This window comes from Argentina silus (assembly GCF_951799395.1).
Source record: "Argentina silus genome assembly, chromosome: 1".
NCBI classification, from domain to species: Eukaryota; Metazoa; Chordata; class Actinopteri; order Argentiniformes; family Argentinidae; genus Argentina; species Argentina silus.
The window spans coordinates 37282973-37295885 of record NC_139655.1 but is presented as its reverse complement, the minus strand read 5'-3'; the positions used below and the strand labels follow the sequence as shown (position 1 = coordinate 37295885).

The 12913-nt window shown below is 42.0% G+C and overlaps 1 protein-coding gene across 1 annotated transcript; it reads right to left on the bottom strand.

Moving 5' to 3' along the window:
• Positions 1 to 3716: 3716 nt before the first annotated feature.
• LOC310819629 (high-affinity choline transporter 1-like) lies at positions 3717 to 9751 on the bottom strand (the record flags this gene model as incomplete). The annotated part of the gene is made up of 7 exons (XM_083690948.1): positions 3717 to 4250; positions 4431 to 4648; positions 4966 to 5119; positions 5468 to 5611; positions 5725 to 5873; positions 6378 to 6491; positions 9568 to 9751. 7 exons carry the CDS (start codon positions 9749 to 9751, stop codon positions 3717 to 3719), a joined length of 1497 nt encoding a protein of 498 aa, XP_083547074.1.
• Positions 9752 to 12913: the final 3162 nt, after the last annotated feature.

Genomic DNA, 12913 nt, shown 5'->3' with positions numbered 1-12913 from the left:
AGGGTACGACACACGAAGTCAACGGCGGGGAATTTTCCAATTTAAGATTGGTAACTTTAGGGCAAAACTGCGTGATGCGGGGTGCAATGAGGTAAATGTAAACAGAAAATAAAGCAAGGAGATGGGAATGACTGTCCGTTCACACTGAAAAAGGCCAAACGTGGAGAGGTCAATCATGTCCCGGACAATCCGGAACACCATGATGATTCTACTCTTGAGGAGGAACGGCTTGCTCTGGTCGAAGAAATGAAGAAGAAGAAAAGGCACATGGGACTGATTCGGCACAAGATGGAACTGACCTTTTCCCTTTGACGGAAAGAAATAGTACAGATGCAGCCTATGGTGTCAGCGGTCCAGAAGAGATGGCCTGTGCTGTTTTCTCTTGAAGAGGTAAGGTTTTTCATGTGTATTTATTTGTATTTAAATGCTCATTTCAGAGTGTGTAACGTGACAGCACCCCATTCTTGCCTCTGAATGTAGTGAATCCTGCATTGTGTTCTACTGGGTTTTTCTGTCCCTGTTGAGAAAATAATAAAAACAGCAAATAAAATACAGAATACAAATTTGACTTGATACACTAATTTTCTATATGGGCAAAATAATGAAATTATATTGTTAATTGTGTGCAGATCTCTGAAGAATTTTATCGAATCACCAGCAAGGACCTCCTTGGAACGTTCAATGCATCCCTTGACAAATATGTGCTTCGCCTGCTAAGACTGTATCGGGCAAGGAAGGCAGCTTTGGATCCGACGATGGAAGACCTCCTGGATAAGCTTGATGAAGAAGTGAGTAAAGTGCCTAAAGCTAAAAGTATGCTTATGCAAAAAATGACCTGGCTTTACTACTTTACTTCCAAACCTTGACCAATTGGTATGTTAAGCAGCCAAAAGAGCGTTGTCCACCAAATCCTTGTAAACACATCTCTTCTCAGTAAAAATGTTGGCAGCAGCCAAAAAACACTTAAGACAAGTGGTTGTAAAAATCCATGTAATCAATCTTTTTAGTTCTTGATGACATTTGATAACTATGATTTGTAGAAATATGCCTTAATGCCGAACTATATGAATTGCTGGGTGGGTGTGTGTGTGTGTCTGTCTGTAGACAAGGGAGATTGTGTCTCAACGAACAACAGCAGCACTGAGAGGCCTGCCCATTTTCGTCCGGGAGGACGCGTCTGAGTTTTTCCTGAGGTGTTTGGTAAGTAGCTGTAGGAAATGGACTTGCAAAATGAAAGTGCTGCTCAATGTAGGATTTCAAAGCTTACGGTAATCATTTTATGCACAATACACTTTGTGGAAGATATTTTATTTACCCCCAGAGATGGTTTTCAGGATGTTCATCCAAAATGCACAAAAAACACCTGCCGTCATTGCAGTTCATCTGTCCAGATAAGTGTGGTGCGTGGAATGAGTTTTTAGTGACTGTCTTCTTTTTATCTACTGAGGGGCAACTGTTGTTGGCTGGTGTATTTGTGCAATAAATAGTATTAACTAAAAAAAACTGTTAACAACAACTGGTGATGGGTCACTTTTGGGTCTAACATTATAAAACATCCACAAGCTGAAGGGGAAAAGTAGCAGGGTACTAATGATAAAGTTAGAATCAGTAAAATGATTTTTTCCTTAATTTTACACAGTACTTAATCATGTCTCTGACTTTTCCTCAGGACACTGATCCTGAGGAAGCTGTGATCCGAGATGTGCATGTTGCAATCCTGACCGTCTATGAAGATGACGATGCCACCATATCACCAACAATACGAGACATGGCTGTTGTCTTGGAAGGGGCCATTATACTACACAACCTACCAAACCTTCAAACTGCCTTGGCATACCTCTTTGGCCTGCTGTATGCCATGAACATTGATTATCCAAAACCAATGAAGTACACATTTGAAGCAATCCAGACCATCTTTTTTGAGCTTGGTTCTCGATGCTCACAGCGCATAAGGTCTCTGAAAACATTCACAGCAAAAGCTTAGTTAACACGGAAGCCATATATGATAAAACTGTTCCACCGGTTTGAGCAGTTCAGTTTGAGCAAGTTTGCACAGGTTTATTTCCAAGCTTTTTAATTGTTGAATAAGAAATGTAATAGGGTATTTAATGAGGGAATAGCAGGGAACGGGAAAAGCAGGGTGGAATGGCAAACGAGGTAGGGCAGGCAGGCAGGTAGGGCGGGCAGGCAGGTAGACAGACAGGGCAGGCGGGACACATAGGGCAGGTTGGGCCGGCAGGGCAGGTAGACTAGGCAGGCAGGGCACGTGGGTAGTGCGGGCAGGCAGGCTGATCGGCGGACAGGCAGGCAGGTGGATAACTGGGTCGAGGTCCTGGAGCATAACGAGATAATGACCAGACAGAATACTAAGACACTAGGACTTCAATACGAGACTAAGCGGCAGAGAACGAGACTAACTTGGAAACAACAAATAACGATCTGGCGAAGAGTGGATGGGAAACTGGGGTTTAAATACAGCAGATGACCAACAGGTGAGCAGAACGAGCAGGTGGATATGATGAGCAGCATCAGACCATCTCACATTTGAAAATAATTGTTTTTGAAATGTTGCCTATTTACGGAAATCAAATAACAAAATGGATGTGATCTGTTCTACACAATTGAGTATTAATGATGGGTTGGAAAAGAATATTAGAGAAGAATAGAGTTATACCATACATGTGATTGCCTATGCTGAGGACAGAAGCCAAAGTGTGTTTTGTGAATCCTTGCCAATATTTGTGGAGAGATGTCAATTTTACATATATGGAATGTATATACAGCACAATCATGCAGAATAGAGCTGTGTTGTTATCCCAGGAATTGTTGGTAATTGCAGGCTGACCTTGAATTCATACTATAACCAAGAATTAATTCTGGTACCTGGAATGCATGCTAAACAATAGCTTTTTAGTCAGTATAACCACAAAGGAGCTAAAGCAACATTATGTATTCAATTTTAATTGCATGTGATGGAAATCAATGTTGTTTACCTTTAGCCTGTCGCTGTTAAACTGTTTTGGATGAACTCAAATTGCCTCCATTTGTGTTTAGCAAAGTACACAAACTAAAGATCTCAGTGCTCACACATCTCTGCCTCCTCTGTTTGCAATTCACAGGCTATTAATGAAGGGAAGCTTCTGTTTTTGTCGACTTGCGTGACAAACACAGGATAAGGAATCTATCATCAGGAACATCCGATTGACTGGTGGTTGTGAGAGAAAGAGAGATGTATGATTGTAGAGTGTATGATTTAATGAATGATTTGATTTGTGCTGATTATTATTAGATTTAGCGGTGATTGAGCACTTATTCCATCTATCCAGATGAACCTCAAGTGCCCAAGACCAGAGGAGTTGTCTCAAAGCTAGACATCAGCAAGTGAATACTATTATTTGTCAGGGCTCCAAGAGGCCAATGGAGGGCTTTCATTTGTATCAATCAATCAATCAAGCTTTATTTATATAGCACCTTTCATACAAAATTGCAATACAAGTTGCTTAACAGTAAAATTGAAAATACATAAGTACAGAACATACAAGCATACCTACAAGCATACATACATATATACATACATACATACATAGAGAAGAGAAGAGAAATAGAAATGTGTACATTTGTACATGGTAGATCTGTGAAGATGGGCAACTTCCAGCTCAAGCACGAAAAAAAGCACACTCACTTTCCATTTTGGAAAAATACTGTTACTTAAAAAACTAACACCTGGTGTTCAGCATCAGCTCTGAGGCAACGTATCCGCTTTCATCCTCACTGCTCACTCTGGTGCTGTCGCCTCCTGGAGGTGATGTTTGGGACTTCACCTTTAACACATCCCACCTCTCAGGAATCAGCCCTTTATCAAACATCAGCGAAGCCAGGTAGGAGACAACCAAGATGGCGCCCAGGGCACAGAGCATACTTATAGTCCTGATAGGAGAACGCTGCACATAAATACCATCCTCCAGAGTACAGCCAGGGAAGTGTAGAAGTGTAGGTAGGCCTAGCTTGGGCTCTCCACTCAGGATCCTTAGTAACAGCCCCACCAAGTACCCTATGAGGGCACCGTATCCATTGGAGACTTTGAAGAACAGGACACAGACCAGCTGGGGGAAAATTATGGTGTAGGCCAAGTCGCACGCGAGCAACCAGATGGCTATAATGCTGCTTTGGAAAAAGGTGAGGGCGGTACCAACCAGGCCGGCAACTATCACAGAGATACGGATCACCCAATGCATCTCCCTGTCCGATGCCTGCAGAGGACCAAAACATGATGGAGATCCAGCATGGTCAGACAGTGATTACCCACTTACAACCCCTCCACTGCACCTCTCACCCTTCTCCAAATGTCACCCTCTATCACCTCTCAATCTCCTCCACCTCTCTCACACTTCTCCACCTCTCATCCACCTCTCCCCTCCTCCCCATCTCACCTGCTTCCTGATGATGTTCTTGTAGATGTTGGAGGAGAATATGGAGCTGGCTGACAGCATGCCCGAGTCCATTGATGACATCACGGCGGCAGCGACAGCCCCGATGCCGATGATGGAGACGTAGGGTGGAGTGAGGTGCTGCAGGGCGATGGGGACGACCAGAGTCGCCTCCCCACGGGCGTACGGAGAGGGTGAACCATAAGATGTCTGGTTCCAGTCTGGAAATATGAGGCACAACTAACCTGAATGGCAATTGATCCAAGAGCTTGCTGGAGGTGATGAACAAACAACACCTCTCAGCGTTTGGGTCAATTCTATTTTAATTTACTCAATTCAGGAAGTGATATATTATTTCAAACATTTGATTTATTTCCTTTGAAATCTTCAGGAACTGCCTGTAAACCTCATAGAACCTTTGAAACAAATCCCACTAAAATGTTGGGGTTTTTAGATTTTCTTCTGTTTATCAATCTTAAATAACTTCTATAACTATTATAAACATGTTGTAAGTCCTTTATAAACAGTGCATTGATACCTGTTGATGCAGAAACTGCTCCGATCAACCAAGGGGGGATTGCCAGGATGATGGTCAAGGCAGCCGCTGCAAAGCAGGTGAGCTGGGCATTAGCTGAGGAGGAGGCAGACAGCGTCCTCTGGTGGAAATCCTGGAACGACACACTCCCCAGAGCCTGAGAATGGAATTAGATAAGAATCTAAGATTCCCCCAAAGTTGAAGGAGGAACACGAGTAAGATGTTGATATAGATGCCCATATAGCTTCCAACTCCCATACTGGGGAGCTACATGATATGGGTTTATGCATTGCCTAGAGGCCTGTCTGTCACTATTTATCTATCTACCTATCGAAACATCTTTAAACCTTTTCCATAACTAAAATAAGACTTTGCAAGCCCACAAAGTTTATTCCGGGAACTTTTTTTTCTAGTTTAATTTACCCTTTAGCTCAGTTAAATAGCACCTACTTGTGTGTACGACTACCCAACCCCTACCTTCCGCAAATATTGATATTTTGCTTACAGTCATAAAGCAGTCATCAATCCATCTAAAGGCTTTCTCCGGCTCTAGTTTGCCAAGCCAGGGGGCCTGGAAGGTGTTGTTGACTGCTGTCAGGGTGATGTCAGTAGACGTTGGGTTCATCAGGAGGAAGGGAACACACAGCCACTGCAATGACAGAGGAGGCAGTCGGTTAGAGCCACAATGAATGGAGATATCATCTTCGATATCAGGCATCCATATGGCTTTTATTTGTGGTAACTCAGTATTTTCAGATTTACCAAACTGAAGAAGATGAGAATGAGCTGGATGACATCAGTGTAAGCCACAGAATAGAGCCCGCCCAGTAGAGTGTAGACAATGGCCACTGCTGAGGAGATGCCAATGGATACGAAATAGTTCAAATCCAGAATCACACTCATGGTCGCCCCTATAACACACACACACACAATATGAGTATATGAGTAATATGAATGTTTGTTAATCAAGGTTATCCTGTTTGTTAAATTCAACTGGTCAACTTGGTTTTGATTGAATAGTTCTGTGTGTGTGTGTGTGTGTGTGTGTGTTTACCTAAAGCAATCAATGTGCAGGTAACCCAGAGAATGTCTATTATAATGGAAGGCACCACTAGAACGGCACTCAGATCCGTTTCAGATCAGATATGGAAAAGTACTATCATAGTGATGTACTTTTTGTCCCTCATTGGCTTGGCGAAGAAAAGGCCACCTGAAAGATCAAAAGAGATTTAGTAACAACAACAGCTATATTGTGATAACTGTGATAGTATGAAACCAAATGATAATGATAATAAAACAGTGTACAATGTACTGTACTGTACTGTACATAGGGAGCATTAAAGAGATGTGCTAGAAACTAAACCCTGAGATAACTTAACTTATTGATATTCTTCCATAATTCTGTAATGATTTACCGAAAACAAAAGACATGGCACATTGTATAGGAAGAAGAGCCCAGATGAAACCCATGGTAGGGTTATATACCGCCTCTGCTGTTCCCAGGATAGCGCCCCCTCCAAACCATGTAGCTGCAGGAAATACACACACACACACACACACACACACACACACACACACACACACACACACACACACACACACACACACACACACACACACACCCACACAGGTAGTGTATTTTATAATAATATCAGTTTCCACACAAAGGTTTGGCAGAAACTTTTAGCTATATTTTGTTAATAGCATAGCATATCTAATATTGATAATCTGACTGTAATTATCACTGTGCAAAGAATTGTTGAGTCTGTGCTGATTTAGTGCACAGAATTGAAATTCTCCCCCTTCAGTCCACCTAATGTATACAGCAGAGGCGAAAGGCATCGAGAGTGTACAAGAGAAAAGTCTTTGAGAGAACTGCTCCCCAGGATCGAGGTTAGCGGTCAGCGATGGCATCACCCTTCTGGTCCAGTGTGTGGTTAGAATCCTGGTGATAATGGTTACCCACTGTGCTTGTTCAAAAGATGTCCCATATTGCAGGGAGGAGGCACTGTCCTTGACAAGCAATTGTCCCCTAGGAACCAATTTTCTGCAAACAAGCTATGTCGAAACAGGCAAATCACATACACACACAATCAATGGATGAACATAATATCGATCAAGATGTTTGGAATGGTCTGATAAGCTGACGGTGAATTCAATTTCTATTAAGTCATCAAAATGGATAGAAAAGAGAAGCAAGGGGAACAGATCCTTCATAAAAACATATGGAATCAAAGATTTACATTGTTATGTTATGTTAAAAATTAGCAACCCCCTTCCTGAGAGAAAGAAATTACCTCGTAAACAACAAAGAATAAATGAGGACAGCTAGTCTGTCCTTATAATTAGATTCCAAATCAGCCATATGTGACTGCAACCATTTAAATGTTTTATTATCAGCAATGAACAACCTCCCTGACCCTCACCACTCCGGCTTTAAGGCTGGGCACTCTACTGAGACTGCTCTCCTTGCTGTCACGGAGGCCCTCCATTCTGCTCGAGCTTCCTCCCTCTCCTCTGTTCTCATTCTTTTGGACCTGTCTGCTGCATTCGACACAGTAAACCACCCGATCCTTCTCTCCACCCTCTCAGAATTTGGCATCTCTGGCTCTGTACTCTCCTGGTTTGCATCCTAACTGGCCGATCGCTCTTACCAGGTGACTAATCGCTGTCCTCTCCATGAGCCCTCACCACTGGGGTCCCCCAGGGCTCTGTCCTAGGGCCCTTATTGTTCTCCTTCTATACCAAATCTCTTGGCTCGGTAGTTTCCTCACATGGTTTCTCCTACCACAGTTACGCAGATGACACTCAACTCTTTCTCTCTTTCCCCCCTTTTGACTCACAGATGGCAACACGTGTCTCTGCGTGTCTTGTAGACATTTCTGCTTGGATGTCAGTCCACCACCTCAAGCTCAACATTAAGACTGAGCTGCTCTTCCTCCCAGGGCCCTCTAAAAGAGTTCTCCATCACAGTAGAGAACTTTACTGTGACCTCCTTCCATACAGCCAAGAACCTTGAGGTGATCCTTGACAACCACTTATCGTGTGTGGCGAACATCACAGCGGCAGCTCGCTCCTGTAGTTTCTTCCTCTACAACATCAGAAGGATACGTCCATTCCTCACCAGAGAAGCAGCACAACTTTTTGTCCAAACACTTGTGATCTCTCGCATATATATATATATATTGCAAAACAGAAGGGATTATTGGGGCACTCACAGTAAACAAGATGGCCATAACAGGACTGTGTATATCTGATAACAGTCAAACAGAGCTCCCTTGAGCACACACACACACACACACACACACACACACACACACAATATTTTTTATGAGGTACACTACATAGGAATATATATTTGTGCACACTATATACCCCCAACATGCCACACTTGAACCTGCACTTTTGCCAAGCACAAAACTAGCTTTCTTCTCTTTTCTCCAACACTGTGACTGCTTGTAGCACTTATTCTAATAGAAAGTCTTATTTGTGATGACTGTGGTCTTTGTTTTACTTGCTTAATGCGTATGCACTTATTGTAAATCGCTTTTTATAGGAACATCTGTTAAATGACCAATCACTGCTAAAATGTAAATGTAATATGTCAACAATATACACTACAGTTGTCAGCACAGTAGACCCAGCTAGTGTGAGACCTGAACAAGATGTAGATTATCATATATAATAAATCAAGCACTTATACATACTTATGCAGCTGAAACAATCCAAATATGCAGTATGCATATCACATATAGTATGTGTTACTGTGCTTCTTTTCATGAAAAAGTAATGCACTGCAATGCCACTTACTGAGTCACATGTACAATAACTAAAGCCTTGATACATGTCCTGCTGCCACCACGGATGTTTATACGGAATAAAATGAAAACACAAAACACTGCATGAGATGGAAAAGATGTCAACAGATAATGAACCAGGCCAATATGCGACTATACTGGTTATTTGTTATTTCTGTCAATATCCAAATGATATCTTCGCAGCTGTTGTGAACAAGTGCATCCTTACGTTTAAGGGTAGATGTTGTCTGGCCAGTAGACCCTTGCATACTTTTTTTTTCTCTTTATTATTCTCTTTATTAAAACATGCACCATCATGCACCGTCATGCACCGTCACGCACCGTCATGCACCGTCATGCACCGTCATGCACCATTACACTTTTATTGACCTGTTATACTTTTAAAAGGTCAATAGGCACCAGAAGTTGCTACTCTTCTGCTGAAGCTAGGAACACAAAAAACAACTTCATAATGTTCAGAAAACCTAAAATAAAGAATCCTGAGAAATCTTTTTGAGACTTGTTATACCTTTTAAACTACAGTATACTCCAAATGTGGTACATTAACATGAGTTTTAATGGTCACCATGATGATACTTGTATTTACAACACTACTGTAATTTATAATGTACAGGTCTTAGATGATCTACTGTATATACTGTATCTCTTGCCTTTACCAGGTTTAGCTATGAGAGTTATCAACCCTTGTTTCATAGTCAGCAGAAAATGTTTCATTGCAATTAGATTGCACTGTCCAATTCATGAATTAGAATTTCGTGAGCTGACTCCAAGGAGTCCTGAAACTCACCAGTCATGGTAAAAATTCCCACAACCAAGCTGATATTTCGGTCTCCTAAGAGGACAATCTCAAGCCTGTCTCTGCTGCTTTTCCCCTCTGCCTTCCTGGATTTTGAGGACGCCCATATTCCCATTCCGAGCACGAGCAGGTAGAATCCCAACATCACAATCAGACCAGGGATGTTGAGAGCCATGGTGGACTGTTGAAAATGACTGACCAACTAACTAACTGCTAACTGGCTGACTGACCAACTGACTGACCAACTGCTAACTGGTTGACTGACTGACTGCTGAGTAACTGTGTCGTGGTGCAAGGCAGAAGGCACAGTCCAGGCATTGTTTGATGCTCTCATGAATGTGTGATGGTGATGACTCATACACCCTACAGCTCTTCTACAACCCTGAGGACAGAAGTCAAAGTGTGGTTTGTGAATCCTTGTCAATATTTGTGGATTTGTGGATGTCGATTTTACATACAGTACCAGTCAAAGGTTTGGACACACCTTGCCAAGAGTCTGCAAAGCTGTCATCAAAACATAAGGTGGCCACTTTGAAGAATGTAAAATAAAAACCACATTCTGATTTGTTTAACACTTTTTTGTTTACTACATAATTCCATATGTGTTCCTTCATAGTTTTGATGTCTTCGATATTAATCTACAATGTAGAAAATAATAACAATTAAAGAAAAACCATTGAATGAGAAGGTGTGTCCAAACTTTTGACTGGTACTGTATATGGAATGTATATACAGTACTATGTATTTGTTGTTTTTAGACCAGATCTGTGTATTTTGTTCTAATAAAGTGCCCACTTTTCTATTCGCCAACAAACTCATCATAGGTATAGAGTCAATGCATATTTTTTACTGATTCAAAATCATGTCTCATGATTAATAATATAATCATTAGATAATAATATAGCATAAGATCATTTCAGCTAGGAGAAATCAGGGGAGAGGGATTGACAAAAATCCACATGTGAAGTGCTGATGAATAATTGAAACAGTTGAAACTTGCACGATCATGCAGAATAGAGCTGTGTTGTTATCCCAGGAATTGTTGGTAATTGCAGGCTGACCTTGAATTCATACTATAACCAGGAATTAATTCTGGTACCTGGAATGCATACTAAAACAATAGCTTTTTAGTCAGTATGCTGTGGCACAAAGGAGCTAAAGCAATATTATGTATTCAATTTTAATTGCATGTGATGGAAATCAATGTTGTTTACTTTCAGCCTGTCGCTGATAAACTGTTTTGGATGCACTCAAATTGCCTCCATTTGTGTTTAGCAAAGCACACAAACTAAAGATCTCAGCGCTCACACATCTCTGCCTCCTCTGTTTGCAATTCACAGGCTATTAATGAAGGGAAGCTTCTGTTTTTGTCGACTTGTGTGACAAACACAGGATAAGGAATCAATCATCAGGAACATCCTATTGACTGGTGGTGGTGAAATAAAGAGAGATGTATGATTGTAGAGTGTATGATTTAATGAATGATTTGATTTGCGCTGATTATTATTAGATTTTGTGGTGATTGAGCACTTATTCCATCTATCCAGAGGAACCTTAAATGCCCAACACCAGAGGAGTTGTCTCAGAGCTAGACATCAGGAAATGAATACTTCATTTATCAGGACTCCAAGAGGCCAATGAAGGGCTTTCATTTGTACATGGTAGGTCTGTCGCCGAGGGCGAGCCTAGTATGGCCTTTACCCGGCCTCAGCACCACACTCAGAATTACCCAAGCAGTAGTAAGAAATCAGAATATGTGCTGTGGGAATGTATCCCGGAGGAAATGCCTACGGATGGGGGAGCAGAGAACACCTACCGTATTACACCAAAGCCATTTGAGATGGGAGCCGGGGCACCGGTGAGACTTTGTAAGCAGGAGGCATCCACTGAGGGAGAGGAATTACCCGTAAACACCCAGGAGGTGGAGCCAGACTCAGCTGAAAGCAAGGCCATAGAGACCAAGCCGGTAAGCATTGGACGAGAATTGAGACCCCCGTTCCCGAGGGAGAGGTTATTGTTGTTGGTACCTTGGAGGAGGATATGATGCAGACCCCCCCTCGTGAAGGAGCAGTGACTTTTGATATCGATCTCTCTGACATCTATGAGTTTCTCCTGCCATCTGTTGAAATGCCAGATCTGGAAGAAGTGATGGATCCCTTCCTCGACTCTATCTTCCTGGACTAAGTGGAATGATAAGTTGGCCAAAAATAAATATATATCCAAGAATTGCTTAAAGAAAGTATAATGATTTAGAAGTAGAGCAACTATATAACCATATACTTAACCTGCAAATAATGAGTAGTTTTCAATATGTGTAATTGCATAACTAAATAAGAGGAATTAGAATGCAAGTGTGACCCAGAGTCACTATAGCTGCTTAGGCCTTGTGTATAAAGTGGGCCCACTAACAAAGAAAGTGCTAGAATTAACCATATTTAACTGTGTATTCTTGCTCAGAGTTGATTGCTGAGACAAGGCAATATATCTTTGGAAAGTTGGAGTCATGTGTACAAAGGGCAACGGCTGTAGGAGAGAAAATGGGAAGTGAGACCTGTCTAAAGGTCAGGTCAGGTGATGGAAAGTCCCCAGCTGGACAGTGCCATGGCGTTCGAAATCAAGTACAAATATGCTGTGTGAAGTGTGATATTATTAATATAAGGAATATAGCGATTTGCTGGTTTTAAGGCTTTTAACATGATTAATTATTATATGTTATATGATAGGAAAGTGCGTAGATAATGGAGCCTGGAAGCCATACTGGTTGGGGGAAGGGATAACGGCCTCACCACAGGGTTGCTACATTTGGAGCTACAGCAGCCCCCACCTTCTAATCTTTTGACTTCTGGAAAGGAAGCATGGCAGGCCTGCTGTGTACCAACCAGAGAACCAAACTATGTGAAGTGTGTAATAAGATGTGTAATAGTGTAATAGATGCACTGTAACCAAGGCATAGATGTACAACAGATAGAGAAGTTCTGCATGCAAAACATAGATATGTACTGTGCAAGCAGACCTAGACCCACAATATCCAGATATAGACAATGTCCAGACATAGACCCAATGATTCAGGCTTGGACCCAGTGATTCAGGCATTGGCGTAATGTCCCAGACAGGGAGGTACCTTATCCAAGGTATAAAACCTGCTTTTTGGGGCATTTCGCTGGGCACGCGTACCCCCGCTGCAGAGCGTAATACTGGAGGCATTGGAGCAGGATTGAGTGTGTTGGAGACCAAGCCCGGAGCTCATACTCTGATTATATTCTGACTTACGGATTGCCACCGCAGAACAACTTTTGGAGACGAGTCTTCTTGATAAGTATTTGGAACTCAGTTTAGG